Source organism: Syngnathus scovelli, chromosome 21 (assembly GCF_024217435.2).
Source record: "Syngnathus scovelli strain Florida chromosome 21, RoL_Ssco_1.2, whole genome shotgun sequence".
Classification (NCBI taxonomy): Eukaryota; Metazoa; Chordata; class Actinopteri; order Syngnathiformes; family Syngnathidae; genus Syngnathus; species Syngnathus scovelli.
The window spans coordinates 5,562,018-5,577,104 of NC_090867.1; the positions used below are offsets into that span (position 1 = coordinate 5,562,018).

The window sequence follows — 15,087 nt, forward strand, 5'->3', positions numbered from 1 at the left end:
GTTTGAGATAACTATTAAGAATTTTCTTCCACCACCAGAGGAGAGGTCTGAAGGGCAAAGCCCGCAAGCTCTTCTACAAGGCCATCGTGCGCGGCAAGGAGACCGTGCGGGTCGGAGATTGCGCCGTGTTTCTGTCGCCCGGGCGGCCCCAGCTGCCTTACGTCGGCAGGGTGGAGAGCCTGTGGGAGTCATGGAGCTCCAGCATGGTGGTCAGGGTCAAGTGGTTCTACCACCCGGAGGAGACTCGCCTGGGCAAGCGACACTGCGACGGCAAGGTAAAGACCTCAAAGTGAAAAGTGGGAACAGCCATGACATTTCCATTCGAATTTTTACATGAACAAAATAGAATTTTATTCCCGTGCCATTTCCCGCGTTAACCGCTTTTCTCAAAGGCAAAACGTTCATATGACATTGTGACCGACTCTCTCCCAGAACGCCTTGTACCAGTCCAGTCACGAGGACGAGAACGACGTCCAGACCATCTCGCATCGCTGCCAGGTGGTCGGCAGGTCCGAATACGATCACATGATCCGCGAGCACAAGTCCGGCGCCACGGCCAACGATCTTTTTTACCTGGCCGGCACGTACGAGCCCACCACCGGCCAACTGATTGGTGCCGACGGCACGGCGATCGTGTCCTAGCGTTCGTAGCGAGCGTGCCCAAAGCTGTTCGGCCAACCGCTTCCCGATGGGGCGGGGCGGGGCCAACGGGATATATCTCTGCTGGATCACGAGACGGAGGAAACTCACAGGAAGCTACAACTCGTTTTGGGAAGGTTGGAAAGGTCACTTACTGCTTTTCTTCTTAACAGGACCAAAAAAAAAAAAAAAAAACAATGGAGCCTCCAGGTGTCATTTTGGACTGTGCGCACGAGCTGATTGGTTGCAAGCCAAGATGATGTCATGTCACGCCTACAAATATTTTGCCCCTCTCAAGCCATACACATCAATACCTCTCTTGCATCTTTGTATTCGGATGCGAAGACACGTACAGGTAGTCGGATTGCTTTTTTTTTTTCTTCAAACGTGTGCTTGGATGAGTGATTGGCTTAAAGTGGCCTCGTGTGGATGTATAATAATGTAAATATTATACATAGATATTTGTATAATATTTCTTTGCAGCCGAGATGCTTTTATATCAGCGGCTTTGTGGATGGGGAGGAGGTTGAATTATGAATGCACTGAACAAAATCACAGATGAGGTCAAAATGTACGCCCGGCATGGTTGGCAGCCCCATTTAGGGGGTTAATCCATTTCCTGTCGGACTCTTACTGGAAAAGAAACCAAGTTTCTACTTTTCACTGATCCGGAAAGAATCCAGTCAGACGTAAATGTAAATATTTATCCGACGTCTAAAATATACCAAAGCACCCGCGTGTTTACACTTCCATCACATTACAAGATAATTTTATGAGAATGATTAAAAAAAGAACGAAAAAAAAAAGTTCAATCAAATCTGAATCCGGGACCCCTGCAATCAATCACCGAGGTATTTGAAGTAGAGTTCCTCTCGTCTCAGTGTTGCTATGACAGCCTCGGAGAGACGTCGCGGCGACATTGTCTGCACACTGCCCAGCTGATGCACTTGAGGTCTCTATGACAACCAGAATGGCATCACGTGACTGTGAAGGACAATCAGCGCCAATCAATGGGACAATGTTGAGAGACAAAACAAAAAAAAAAAGGATCAAATCGCAAATGATGCTTCTTGTCACTTTTATTCCTGCTTTGCCAAAAAAAATGTGTGCGTGCGTGTGTGCGCCGGTTTTCTTAGTTCACCGTGGTCTTACCGTTTATGCAAGCCTGTGATGACTGTTGTATAGGATGTACAGGGGGGAGAACACAAATGCCTTTTTCTTTTTAGGGCTTTGACTGACTTTTGACATGTGAAACTTTTGTAAGAAAAAAAAAAAAAAGATAAACACTGGATTTACTTCTGATCATCCCATTTCGACGGAAGCGACATTTTTTGTTTTGTTTATTTCCTCTCCCACTGGAACCCGCTTTGTATGGTTGAGATGGAAAAATATTATTTCTCATGGAGGTATTTCTTACATATTTCCATATGTACAAAAAGAAAAAAATATTTATCTTAATTTTATTGCCTTTTTGTGTTTCATTAAAAAAAAACAATTCTTCCAAAAAGAGAAAAAAGTTTTATTTCACTGCTTTTTTTTTTTTTTCCTTGAGCTCTGTGAATAGCGCCTTGTGTTCTTCAATGGCGATCATTTGTCAGCTGAGGGAAAACGGACTATGGGATAAAAGCGCAAAAGAATGAGAAGGAAGAATGGGGTGGGGGTGGGAGAGTCGTTTGAGAGAGGAACAAGCTATTTGAAACTGTAGCTGTAGTTGATTGATGGCGGAGGGGTGGAATTGCGAAATTGTATCTTGCCGGCAGGCTGTACAGGTGGGTCGGGTCTTCACAAGAATCAAAACGGAACACGACCATTAAAGGAACAAAAGGCGAGGGGATTAACTTTCACTGTGCATAGATTTCAAACTCACTTCAATCACAAGTAACCATTGACCTTTGCTCTAGGGCTCCACCTACAGGTTTGTAGTCTTACTTAAACTTCAAGTTGCATTTCAAAACTATAAAGTGAATAAAAAACATCCAGACTTTGAATCTTGAGACAGCAAAGAGGCGGAGCTATTGGATTTTGGACATAAAAAATATTTTGAGTTTTATATTCATTTTTGTGTGTGCAAGCAGGCCACTGGAAGGAACATTGAGATCATCTCTAGCCGCCCGTTTCTGGGACAAGGTGAGCCAATTTAAATGCATTTTATTTGAGACTTCCTGTAACATAATCACACCTTAATTTTTTTATGGCACTGTAACAGGAGTGACACATCTTATTGCGCCATGAATGTCTGGATGGAGGCTTTGACAGCATAGTCAAGGAAGTAACTCATGACTCACCATTTTTTTCTCTGAAAAAAACAAACATTGCTAATGAGACTTAGCGACAGATAAAAATCACCCCCACATTCACATGCCTTTGTCCATCGCCGTGTGTTTACTTTCCTTTTTGTCTGGCATGTTTTAGCCGTTTAGCTTGTGATTACAGAGATATGGAACACCGCATCCAGCCAACGTGACCGCACACACACACTGCGGGTCCTCCTCATTGGCTCCCCCAATCAACTGCCACCTTGAAAGCACACAAACGTTAAGTGCAGTCTGACTCCTTATCAGCAGGTTTTGCATTGAGCTTATCTAGCCTGACATTGTTAAGACTACTTTACCCAGAATGCTGCAGGAGATAGGGGCACAATGGGAGGCTGGCAAAGGTGGGGGGGCGAGTATGAGGGCGCCCTCCGGGGTTAATGAGGGAGGGCTTTTTATGCAGACGGAGCAAACATGCCGCAGGCTCATTTTGTGTCTGTGTGTTCAGTCAGGTATTCATAGATTCAAGATTTTTTTGTTTTATTCAGGCCGCACCCCTTAAAGTCACAAATAGAGTACAGTATTGACGTAGCAGTATACTTGTGTGTGGGGGACAAAAAAAAAAAAAAACTGAGCGAGAGGTGAAATAGTCACGTGCATGTGTGTGTGTCGAGTCTGGAGAAAGCTCTCCATTTAGATACAGGCCGAACCTGTCACCGAGGTAAATAAATGGTTGCCAGCTGCTCCGAGATGAGTGCATGTTAGCAGATAGTTTCAATGTGTGTGTGTGTGTGTGTGTGTGTGTGTGTTGAGGTACATTCAGGTCACTGAAAGTAAGTGTAAGAAGATCAGCTCTTTTCTCCGCATGGCCCCATCTATCGTTCATATGAGCCCGCGTGAGCTCGTCACTCGTATCCATCTTGTCCCGGCATGTGTGTGTTAGGTGACAAAAGTCAAGCTTTACCATCTGATCCGCATCTGTACCTCCAAATCTTCCATGCGGTGTATTTCTATCAACTAATGATGCAACGTGCGTATGCATAAACCTTTCCCTTCTTTGCCATACACAGCAGGGGGGGATTTAAATAGCATACGCCCGCCGTTGCAACGTGTAGCATATTAGCGCTGGGTGACTGTCTCGTTTCTCCCAACATGTGCTTTTATCATCACTTTACATTCTGTGCATTGTCTCAGACAATATTTTATACAAAAGGAAGGAGAGCAATAGCTACATAAATACACATCGAAAAATATTGCTAATAGCTAATTCCCGGTAACAGATGGAGCTAGGTGAGTTAATTATTTTGACAGAAAAGATGAAGCTAGTCGCTATATTTATCTACTCTAGCACCTCACGCTTACAAAAGCAAACATGCTGGAAAAATTCCATATTGCACATGGTGAATTATTGACTTTTCATACTTGAATGAGCTTTGCGTGGCTCAACTGAACAATCGTCACGAGAGAAAAACCGAAAGACCTTGTCTTGTGAAAGGAATCGTAATTAATGAGATTCTTCACGTTACCTGTTGACCTCCCCGCGTTTCAAAATGAGACTTTGAACATATTATGAGCCTTAGCGCCATTCAAACCATGTTGATGTCAAATTACGGTAACCATGGTGATAAATTTTCAGAAATGTAATTAGCAGTGGCGTTGACGGAGGCGCCTTTGTCACTTTTTCATGGTGTGAGGACACACAAAGAGCATTATGGGGTAAACACGAGCGCTTCGCTTCAAGGTCGTATACGCCGTGTCACGCTACCTGACGTCGTCGGATTAAGATTAATGCACATCGCGTGAGCCAACACGCCATGAATGCTTGTGCGAGGAACTCTTCACCTTTTGGGGGAGGAACAAAAATGTCGATTCAAATTGTGCTTCTCAATAAAGCAGTACAGTATTTCAACATGTAGCTCAAGTTATGATTGGGGAAAATGATACTCATCACAAATGAATGGATGCTTAAGAAAAACATTTTTACTACGGGTGTGTTTATGAGGGCCCGTCAATGTTCAAGCGAGGCGTTTATTGTTTTATTATAGGTAATAAATCAGCTCAGTCATGACACGGGAACAAATTTTCAATAAGGGCACGGTTCGAAAGAATCACTTTACATTGTTTGTAAGGACTTCTAATCGTTTACATTAACGTGTAAGGCTAAGTCGGTCTGTCGCCACTTTTCATACGTTCGCATATTTTGTAATTATAATTTGTACTATTAAGTGTAAGATTGAAGTCATGACATGAATGAAGAGCCGACATTTACAGTGTTATCAAAATGGGCGGCGGGGGAAAGTAGTCTGACTGAATGTGGGTTATTTAGCCTGTTATAAAACGCTTCAGTTTGTTTATTTTGTGGATTAATTTAGCAATTGTTTACATTTATTTGGTTATTTACAATAGAATTGAATGTATGATTAACTTTATGAATGACGTGGCCCATCTTAAAAAACAAAACTTTGCCAGCCCGGTTCCTCTGCAGGCATTGGCGATGCTAGAGGGGGGTGCTTGGGGGCACTCCCCCCCCCCCCCCCCCCCCCCCAAAAAGAAAAAAACCCTAGCTCCGGCAGTGCTTACAGGTGCACTGCCTCCGCATGATAATTTGAGGCCTGAGTGTGTATGTTTGCTCCTCACTCTTTCATCCCATCAAGTGTTCATCAGTCCTTCCCTCATCAATCACAACACACAGCGGATCACTCATCGACCGTGGGCCCCGCTTTCAAACGATAACATCTCTCCACCTCCAGACACGCTCGGACTGTAAAACGCGGACGTGTATGACGAGGAATGTGATCATAGCCACTTTCAAAGTCTTTCTGCTAACACAGCAGGCGGCACCTACACCCCCCCCCCCCCCGCCCCCCTCCCCATAACACCCTCACACAGCTTGCTGTTGGTCATCACGGTGCGTACAAATGTATACACAGGTACAGTTGCCATGGTGACGGATAGGCAGCCATGCCGAATGAGTGCACAGTCCCTCAGGACGTCGCCTTTGTCCATCTATCCATGGCTCTCTTTTAGCGATGACAAGACGTCTCCTCTCTGTCTGAAACCCCCCCCCCCCCTCCCTCACCCCCACCCTGCTCTTTCTTCCTCATCCTCTTCTTCCTCGCTTCATTATGGATAATACATGTGTTTCTCTAATTTTTCTTTGCGGGCCTACCAGTTTCACTTTCAACATTTGTTCTCTGACCCTTTCCCCTCAATTTAGCAAACGGCGTCGCTTGGTGGGGACTCGAATCCCAGTCGAGTTGGTTCATCGGGCGGACGCAATAAACTGCAGGTTGGTTGGAGGCATTTTGAGTGGCGGCTTCTTATTATGACGGAGAGGCTATTGAGGGGTTGCAGTCCAAAATTGGGAAATTTTTATTTTTTGCTGAAATGACGTAATATATCCTCATTTAGCCCTGTTTTTGCTGTATTTTATGACACCTACTGGAATATCCAGTGGGTGTATGTTGCACAAGTTTGCTACCAGACCTTCGCTCACTTTAGTTGCTCAAGCCTCTAAAAAACTAATTGCAAAGTTGCAGAATGTTTTTAAGTGGCCCCCACGGTAAAATGTTGCAGAATTTACCGATCGGGGTAAAATGTTAAAACAACATCCTCTGCTTTTAGCCTGCGTTGATGCCCTTCCACCCGGTGACTGATGACCCGCATCACATGACCTCTAATAAATAACGGTGCAACTCCACACCTCCCGTTTATTGTGTGTACGTTTACGTGTATGTGTGCGTCAGTGACCTCCTCCTCCCCCTCCCCTTCCGCATATCCCTCGGCATGTGAAACATTTTTACAAGCCTGGCGTTAAGCTGTTCATCAAACGGTATAGAAATAAATAAATAAATAAAAATACCCGGTATCATGCGCCCACATGCAAAGAAGCTCTGAGACGCAGAGCCTTCTCTTCTTCACCGGCCTTCTCTTTTTACACATCTTCCGCTCATCCATCTTTCTCACCATCATTCATCTTCTTTTCTATCGCTCCCTAAATATCCCCCTCTGCTCAGATACTCACTCGTCCGTGTTTGTTATGAAGTCGGCAACTGCTGACTGGCTGGGCCGCGATATGGCGCGACCTCAACTTGCCTTAGCCGTGGTAGTCGACTAGTTCAATCAAATTTGTGTTTTATGTTTTCACAGTATCTTAGGACTGAACGTCAAGACTCGAGGCTGTCTTAATGGCTTCATCTGGTGATTAGTGTTTGAGGTTAGATGGTATTTATGACATCGGACTCCGATGATCTTTTGATATTGAATATTGCGGAGATTTCACAGGTCTTGAAGTAAAGCTGTTTTGCAACCTTACCGTCAGGTTGTCTCGCTGATGAGTGACTGCGATGACCTCTTGAGTTTTTTTCCACCCTGAAAAGTGATGAGAGGGAACCTTAATGTCTCTCAAGAGAGACGTGCAAATAAAGAAGCGGCGCCGTCGGGGCAGGAAAAGATCGGACCATTCCAAGATCCCAAACGGAGCGGAGCTTCAAAATACATGCGATATAAACGGCTTTATTGATGGAGTCCAATAACCTAGCGAAGGCACGCAGAATGGCGACAATGCAGCTATGTGAACTCCAATCATGCCAAGCTGGATATAAATTAAGGTAAAAAAAAACACTTTCTATCAACTACTGTCAGAGACTCGTTAAACTGCAGTAATATCTTAGTTGTAAAAAAACTATCTGCATGTAATTCTCCACGTCCCCGCTTGTGCCCCCGGGCCATACTTTGTTCCACTCCAGGCCTGTAGGGGGTGCTATGTCTCACAAGTAGTTCTGATCTCACGGGTCACTACCTCACTTGGCCCGATGCAAGCGAACTGTAACGATGAGAGATGGGCTCAAACTCAACGGGTCCTCCTTGGCTTGTTAACTAAATAAACGACCCGACAAACGCTTATCAAATTTTAAGCTGCCAAATTTTATGCTTGACAGAGGAAATAACGAATCCCCTTGTAGCATGTTCTACTTTGCATATTTCCCAGTGGTCTCGAGAAGATTTCCAAGCTAATATAATCTGATTTGTGCACACTTTAGCGTTGACGTCCATCAGTGCCGTTGAGTCCGTGGTATATGTACAACATGTTGTGTATCACCGGGAGAGTGCGTTACCTGTGGAGGAAACACAAAAGGTGGGAGACAAAGGGAAAAGCTAAAAGGAAGAAAAGCATCACAGGGGCCTTGATGGAGCGGCAAACATCGATGGATGGGAGAGAGCCATCGAGAACTCCGCTGGGGCAAAGGAGAAGGCTCGAGCGTGAAGAGGGAAAAAGACTAAGTGAGATTATTTTGCAGAGGTCGAAGACAATGGGAGAAGGATAGGGTGAAAGCCACAAAGGGAAGAGGAGAAGGCCGCAAAGGAATCATTCTCTTAGATGTGTTGCACTCAGAAAGCTCTTCAGCTTCCCTTTGAGGATGGACATAAAGGATGGACTTCCATTTGTCCATTAATTAGTCAGTCTAATTGACACCTTCTTTGTACATACTTATGCATAGGAGCTGTGCAAGATAGCGGCGGCTCCAAAAAAAAAAACACTCGTTTGAAAAAGTGACGTCATTTTATTTATAAATAATCTCTGTTGTCGTTCATCCAAAAACAGGATATGACCTCTTTTACGTGAGTTCGACATTTTCATCCCATCATTCCATACGCTTTTGTTGTGCCTGTTTTGAATCTGCAACTGTAGTAGGCTCGTGTTGTGCGCAATGCAAGAGAAGCATTAGGGGCGTTCTTCAGTTGCCTTGATTGAATAATTATTCAAATCCTCGTAATCTTTTTTTTTTTAATTTCATCTCCCTTTAATATGCCAGTAATATGTGAGCGCATGAATGACTTGGTGAAGGGGTGGTCACGAAAACAGTGGGCGATGCACACTTTGTAATTGCGCCTCATTATCCTCTGCATTCCGCTCACGCCAGACAACCACATAGGACGAGTGCCACTCACGAGCAAGTCATCAACCAATCAGAGGGTGGCATTTGTCGTTCAAGGGGAGGGGGGGGGGGGGGTGATAATGATAACTGTAATCCCGGAGATCTCCCAGATAGCTCGTTTATTTCATTTAAAAGCCAAATTACAAAACCCGAATGCAACCGAGGCCGCGTGATTGAGTTGCCGTGTCGCGCCGTTATTAAGAAAGGACTCGGCGTGCAATTAATGCGGCATCACAGCGTTCGCACGCCCACACGCACACACAAACGAATATAAAAATCAGTGCAAGAATGCTTCTGCGTCTTGGAAAGAAGGTTTTTTTGCAGGTATAATACACAGATTAAGACATTTGCACCTAAGTAACTACATATGACCTATAGAATTGACTACGTTTTTTTGGGAAGACACCTTATATTTTATTTCAAGTAGTGACTTTTCTTCGGAGAGTTCGGTATCACCATGTCCCTATGTCATTAGCCGCTGAAGGGGGGCTGTAAAGCGCCACCCTGGAGGTTTGAAAAAATCCACTTGCGTAACCTGTTTTAAAAGAACGTTTACATTGTCTTGAGCTTATTGTCTTTAAGAAATGCAAATAAAATTGACACAAATAAGAGATCGTGTTTCTTTTGGTTATCAGATAAAATAGAAAACGATTGGTTCTATGATTTTCTTTTTGAAATAGTAACACTAAAATTGAAATACAGGTTGATTTGCAAATTCGCTGTCATTTCCAGGGTCAAACCCGAAGCAGTCATCATGAGTGGTCACCTGGTGGCGCTAGTGTGCAAAGCGCCGTTGGACAAGCAGGAGAAGAAGGTTGCCATGGATTGGCGGACGTGACTTCAGGCCATTAGGTAAATTGAAGACCGGTGTGCACAGAAGTAATTATTAAATACAGGTGAAGCAAAATGGCGTTTTCCCGCGTGGCCACTTGGCAGGTAGGTCTGCACACGAGCAAATGTTTGTCGTTTGCTGCCGTTTCTCACGATGCCTTTTCTCGTTTCAGGATTTTCACACTTGAGGAACGCGACAGAGTTTGAGCAAAGCACAGTAAAGTCACAGTTCACTTCCATTTGCTGCAGGTAGCACGGTGGGCTCTGTTTTTGTGCCATTATTTCGAATGTTTTTGTTTTTTTTAAATGCTGGCCAGCTCTTTTTTTTTTCTTTTTTCTCACGTGGTGTTTTTTACTGAAGGGTTGAATGCAAATGTTTGTCGGGCAAATTGTCCGCGTTTCTTGATTCTGTTGAATATTGAGAGGTGTTTTATTCAAGGTTTTCAAGCAAACTTTTGAATGTGCTTTTTGCCAAACGGATTGTTGCGAATTCTTAACAAAACCAAATATTCGTCCACTTTCGGTATTGGTCTACTCAAGGTTATGTGACAAACTCGTACCTAAAAAAAAAAAAACGTTTGCAAACATTTTTTTCCCTCGGGTTTCCTCCCGTACGGGACACGCGACCTCTTTGGACAGCCGATTTTGGACTGCAAACTTGGATAGTCTTTGGACTAGAGGTAGGTTGCGTTTGGATAAGAAAATGTACCGTCTTGTGCACTTGCGTCGCTCATATAAACTGCCGATGAATAATTTTGAGATTTGTTAGATGTTAATTGGGTTTATTCCGTCATAATGGCGCAGCTCCTGCTGCAGGTACGATGCTGCAAGTATACGGCGGATAAGAAAACGTTCCGGCTTGTGCACTTGCATTGCCGATGAGTAATTTTGAACACATTTTATTTGACAATAATGGCGTCGTTCGTGCTGCACATATGATGCTGCAGCTACATGCAACGCTCGCCTCCCGAAACTGCCTGTTAAATATGAACACAATTTCTGTTGACATTGGCTTTAACATTGGCTTTTTTATTTTGTAGCTGTAAAATAACTACTGCAGCTTTCTTATATAAAGCGAGAAGCAATATTTGAGGTTTCAGTGAGGACAGAGATAATGCACTTCAAAATGAGGTGAGTTCATCTATGGTTGTCACATTCTCATGGCAATTGAAGTTACCAACACACAATTAATGGTGATGCGTGATTTGTAGGCTGGAAGAGGAGCCGGATATGAGGAAAGGAGAAATTCTACACCCAGTCAAGAATCAAACAGCACGCAAAAGTTGACGCGTGTGGGGATCGTGTGACCAGGAGGGGGCAGTGTGGAGCTCTGGGACGCGCTTTGGTTATGGGTACACGCCGGAAAGGTTGCCTTGAAATGATGGCAGATGTTTGGGGGTCTGATGGTTGGACTTGCTTAAGAGGTGCGCTGTAGTTGTGGTTGAGGTTGTGGCTTGTCTGGATCCAGAGCAGCTTTGTCTTGTGCGAGGATAGCGGTTGAAAGCCGGCCGGTGCTTTGGGGGAGGACTTCAATTTTTGCACATGCGAAGCCCTTTGAGACTTGACTGTGATTTTGGGCAATAGAAATGCTCTTGACTTGACTCAACTCGTCTTGGTCCGTCACACCGATCAACACAACCAAATCCTTGTCGTGTTTCACCCCTTTTATGTTTCAGGTTTTGTTGAGGAACCAGCTTGGGTACCCAAGCCCCAATCTTGCTATAAGAGCAGCGTTGTCTTGTGCTAGGATTGCCATTGACGGTGCATTGTAACCTTTGGGGAGGACGTCACGTCGATGGACAAACAAAACTTTGACATGGAGCCGAATGTCCAATTTTGCGATATGACTTGTTGACTATTGTAACATTGTGTCTTTCTAACCTACCACTGTTGTACTTGCTTTCTTTGTTCTCCCCTCAGTGTAGGGCGACGTTGGAGTGAGCCGGTTCACGAGGTGCCGGAAACACAAACAAAACTTTGATGTGGACCCGAATGTCCAATTTTAGGAAATTACTTGTTGACTACTGTAACATTTTGTCTTTCTAACCTACCACTGTTGTACTTGCATTCTTTGTCCCCTCAGTGTAGGGCGACGTTGGAGTGAGCCGGTTCACGAGGTGCCGGAAACACAAACAAAACTTTGATGTGGACCCGAATGTCCAGTTTTAGGATGACTTGTTGACTATTGTAACATTTTGTGTCTTTCTAACCTACCACTGTTGTACTTGCTTTCTTTGTTCTCCCCTCAGTGTAGGGCGACGTTGGAGCGAGATGGTCCACGAGGTGCCGGAAACACAAACAAAACTTTGATGTGGACCCGAATGTCCAATTTTAGGACATGACTTGTTGACTATTGTAACATTTTCTTTTTCTAACCTACCACTGTCATACGTACTTGCATTCTTTGTTCTCCCCTCGGAGTAGGGCGGCGTTGGAGCGAGCTGTTCAGTGAGGAACCACCGGTCGAGAGTGCTCAAGACATAATGACGCAAGCAGCGCACAGCTCATTGCATGTTCTGACTTTTGCAGACTGGACGCAAAAGGGGGGACGCACGGCCCAACCCGGCGACTGTAACAAAGAGTAGCTAGCCGCTGGGATCAAGTAAGCAAGTGACCTACAACTTGGGGTGCGCTTTGAGTTTCTGACATTGTTTGTGTTTCTGCAGATGGCGACTGGGACATGACACGATCTGACAAGTGGACGCTTCGGGCTGGCCGGGTGGCATCACTGAAATATCCTGCAGCCAGGTTCTGAGGGAGACCCGCTTCCCTGGAGGCGTCGACCTGCGCAGCTTCAATGCGTGAAATAGTTTTTTTTTTTTCCTTTTAATTCACACCAGTGGTGTCCAAACGTCTAAGGGCCCCATACTGAAACAAATTCCCAATCGTTTGACACAAATTCATTAAACACTCTAATCAATTACGACATTTTGGTGTCTTGATGAACCTGACCTTGACACAGCAAAAATGAAGATAAACTACTACTGTATGTCTGAGTGAAATTTTGACCAGATGATTTGACTTGTAAACAGCATATTTTAATATTTGATGATGCCATTGATCAGTTGTATTTTGGCGCTCCCCTAGTGGCCCGTGTCCAATGGCCTTTTGTGGCAAATGGCCCCGAGGCTGCCGTTTGGACACCAATGGTGACGTGTATAGGGCTGCACGTGTATTGGAAAACTGCCATATGGTGGTCTGTTAGACATGTATTTTAAGTTAAAGTTAGGGTTAGTTAGTTAAAGTTAACATCTAACTGATCGCCTTCAGATCAAATAGTTAATTTCCATCCCAAGTATTTGCATGACTTTGGTCAATGCAATGGTCTGGCCCAATATTGTCATATCACTCATTTTCCAATATGTTGTGCAGCCTTGATTGAGTGCAAACGCGCAGCGGCGGCGCAAGCGAGACTTTTGTGCTTGTGTCTTGCAAGGTGGAAGAGAAGCTGCACAAAACGAAGAGCCGGCGGACGGAGGCCACAAGACCCGGGATTGGCGAGCGGGGCGCAAAGGACGAAATCACCCCAAGAAAAGTAGTCGCCATGTGATGAAGAGGAGCTTGATTCATGACTGGCCAAGACTGGCCAGAGGTGACATGGCAATCAAATGTACAAGCAGAGTGTACACACTTCTTTTTTTTTTTTTTAAATCGCATTTCCTTATGTCTGTCGCAGGGCTCGGTCGCGTGGCGTTGGAGGGACGGGAGCAGTTCCTCAAATGAAGATGAGTACCATCTGCCGGTCACCGAGTACGTCGACAGAAGTGAACCGCATGCAACTGAGTGCTGTCTTTTTTTTTTTTTTTTTTTTGCAGTTGTGCGACGCAGAGGAAGAGTCCAACGAACCTTCAGCAGACCTTTACCCGTGACGGGCGGGTGCAGATGCGGCGAGGGCGAAGCAGCCGGCATTTAGGGAGAGTATGACTGTTTTTCCCTTTCGCACTCGCTTTCCTTCCCTCCCTCCACTTTTTTACTGGGTGTGCACACTGTCTGCATGATGCCTCTTTCTTCTCAGTGCTGTCATTGTGCAATATTGTTTTAAAGTGTATTTTTGTTTTTTTTTAAATACATGGAGTGAACTGTAAAGTTTATACTGTAACTGTGTGTCTCTGTACCTGTATTAAATTGTGAACTGAATTCAAGTGGTCCGTTTTCAACATTGGCATGTAAAGTATTGTGCATATTTTGAGTTAAATGACAACATGCAAACTGTAATACTTTGAAACATTCTCTATAAGGCAATTGAAAAATTAGTCTCAAACAAATGAGTCCAAATAAGTAATATGAAACATGCAGTGTCAGGCATTTCGTTTCACAGTGGAAAGAAATGCTGTATGCTTTCAAAATTGTTGACAAAAGTAGCCTGACACCCATAAATGCAAATGACAAGCTGTTAAGTATCAAACCAGACTGCGTTGCGACCGATGAAACTAATCTTTGGCAAACCCTTGTGCAACCCTGCCATGAAATGGCCACTGAATTCAGAATCTTGCTTAATGTAGGTGCATTTCTTTTTGTACGAAAGAAGCCTTTATTTTCAAGTCCGAACCTTTTTTTTTTTGCGGTTGAATCGTCGTGGGTGATTTTGTGAATAAAGTTGACTTTGGTGTCTCGTTCCTGTGGATGGCCTTTGTAAATAAAGCCAACTTTGTGTCAGTCATTCATGATGCAGTTGATTCTGCATCTCTTGAAACTTAAACTTATTACACGTTTTGTTGCAGGTCTTCATTTGCAGTCTGACTACGAAGGCCTGTTGCTATACAGTGGAGACGGAACCTAAAGTGGAATTTTAAACATAACATGCAACTTCTAGGATGTTGGCCTTCAATACAAAGCACTTGTTGCATGTTGCTTAACAACACTGCCAACCTTGGTACCAGTACTGCATAATACCATCCAGTTCAACGTTAAGCCTGCACAAACGTGAGTGAAGGCCACACCGCAACCTGCTTAGGTGGTATGCAAGTGAGCCAGAGAGCTACTCATTACCGGCGTCTTTATTAAATTGTCAGGTTAGATGAATTCCAAGTGCTGCCATCTAGTGGCGACCAATTTGTCCCGTCTGACGCACCATTTAACTATGCGAAAATACTTCATTTTTAACTTTAAACATGGTTAAATATAATAGGTGCCCTAATTGGGCGGCTGGGTTAATGCGACCCAACATTCGTAGTTTGTTTTACCCAAAGCAATCTAACATACCACATAAATACTGCCGCTGTCTCTCCAATGTGCTTGTGTGTAAAACGTACAAAATAATTTGCATCATTTATACACCACATGCTAAAAATATGACGTCCATGCAGCTGGTCTTGTAATCCACAGCTTGGTAAAGTGCTTCCGGTTGAGCATGGCCGTCCGTACTCGACCCCGAGTCTGCGGTTTGACCTACCGCCCTGTCGCGCAACAAACCGCGCGGCCAGCAG

The 15,087-nt window shown here is 44.4% G+C and overlaps 1 protein-coding gene and 1 long non-coding RNA gene across 10 annotated transcripts in view; both read left to right on the forward strand.

Annotated features, from left to right (window-relative positions):
- bahcc1b (BAH domain and coiled-coil containing 1b) overlaps nt 1-874 on the forward strand; it is a 70,782-nt gene extending 69,908 nt beyond the window's left edge. For all 7 annotated transcript variants that reach the window (XM_049759528.2, XM_049759526.2, XM_049759527.2 and 4 more), the window contains 2 exons: nt 39-275; nt 433-874. In XM_049759528.2, the coding sequence (XP_049615485.1) occupies nt 39-275; nt 433-642 (447 nt within the window). In that variant the 3' untranslated portion in view covers nt 643-874. The remainder of the gene's footprint in view (nt 1-38; nt 276-432) is intronic.
- A 4,557-nt stretch (nt 875-5,431) lies between these two features.
- LOC125991544 (uncharacterized) lies at nt 5,432-14,283 on the forward strand. 3 transcript variants are annotated; one of them, XR_007489343.2, is made up of 7 exons: nt 5,432-7,501; nt 9,563-9,766; nt 9,835-9,910; nt 10,702-10,792; nt 10,873-12,263; nt 12,328-13,253; nt 13,338-14,283. It is a non-coding gene; the product is annotated as an uncharacterized lncRNA (long non-coding RNA). The 3 variants fall into 3 exon arrangements; XR_011086158.1 differs by having other exon boundaries at nt 9,835-10,792; XR_007489341.2 differs by having other exon boundaries at nt 9,835-12,263.
- Nucleotides 14,284-15,087: the final 804 nt, after the last annotated feature.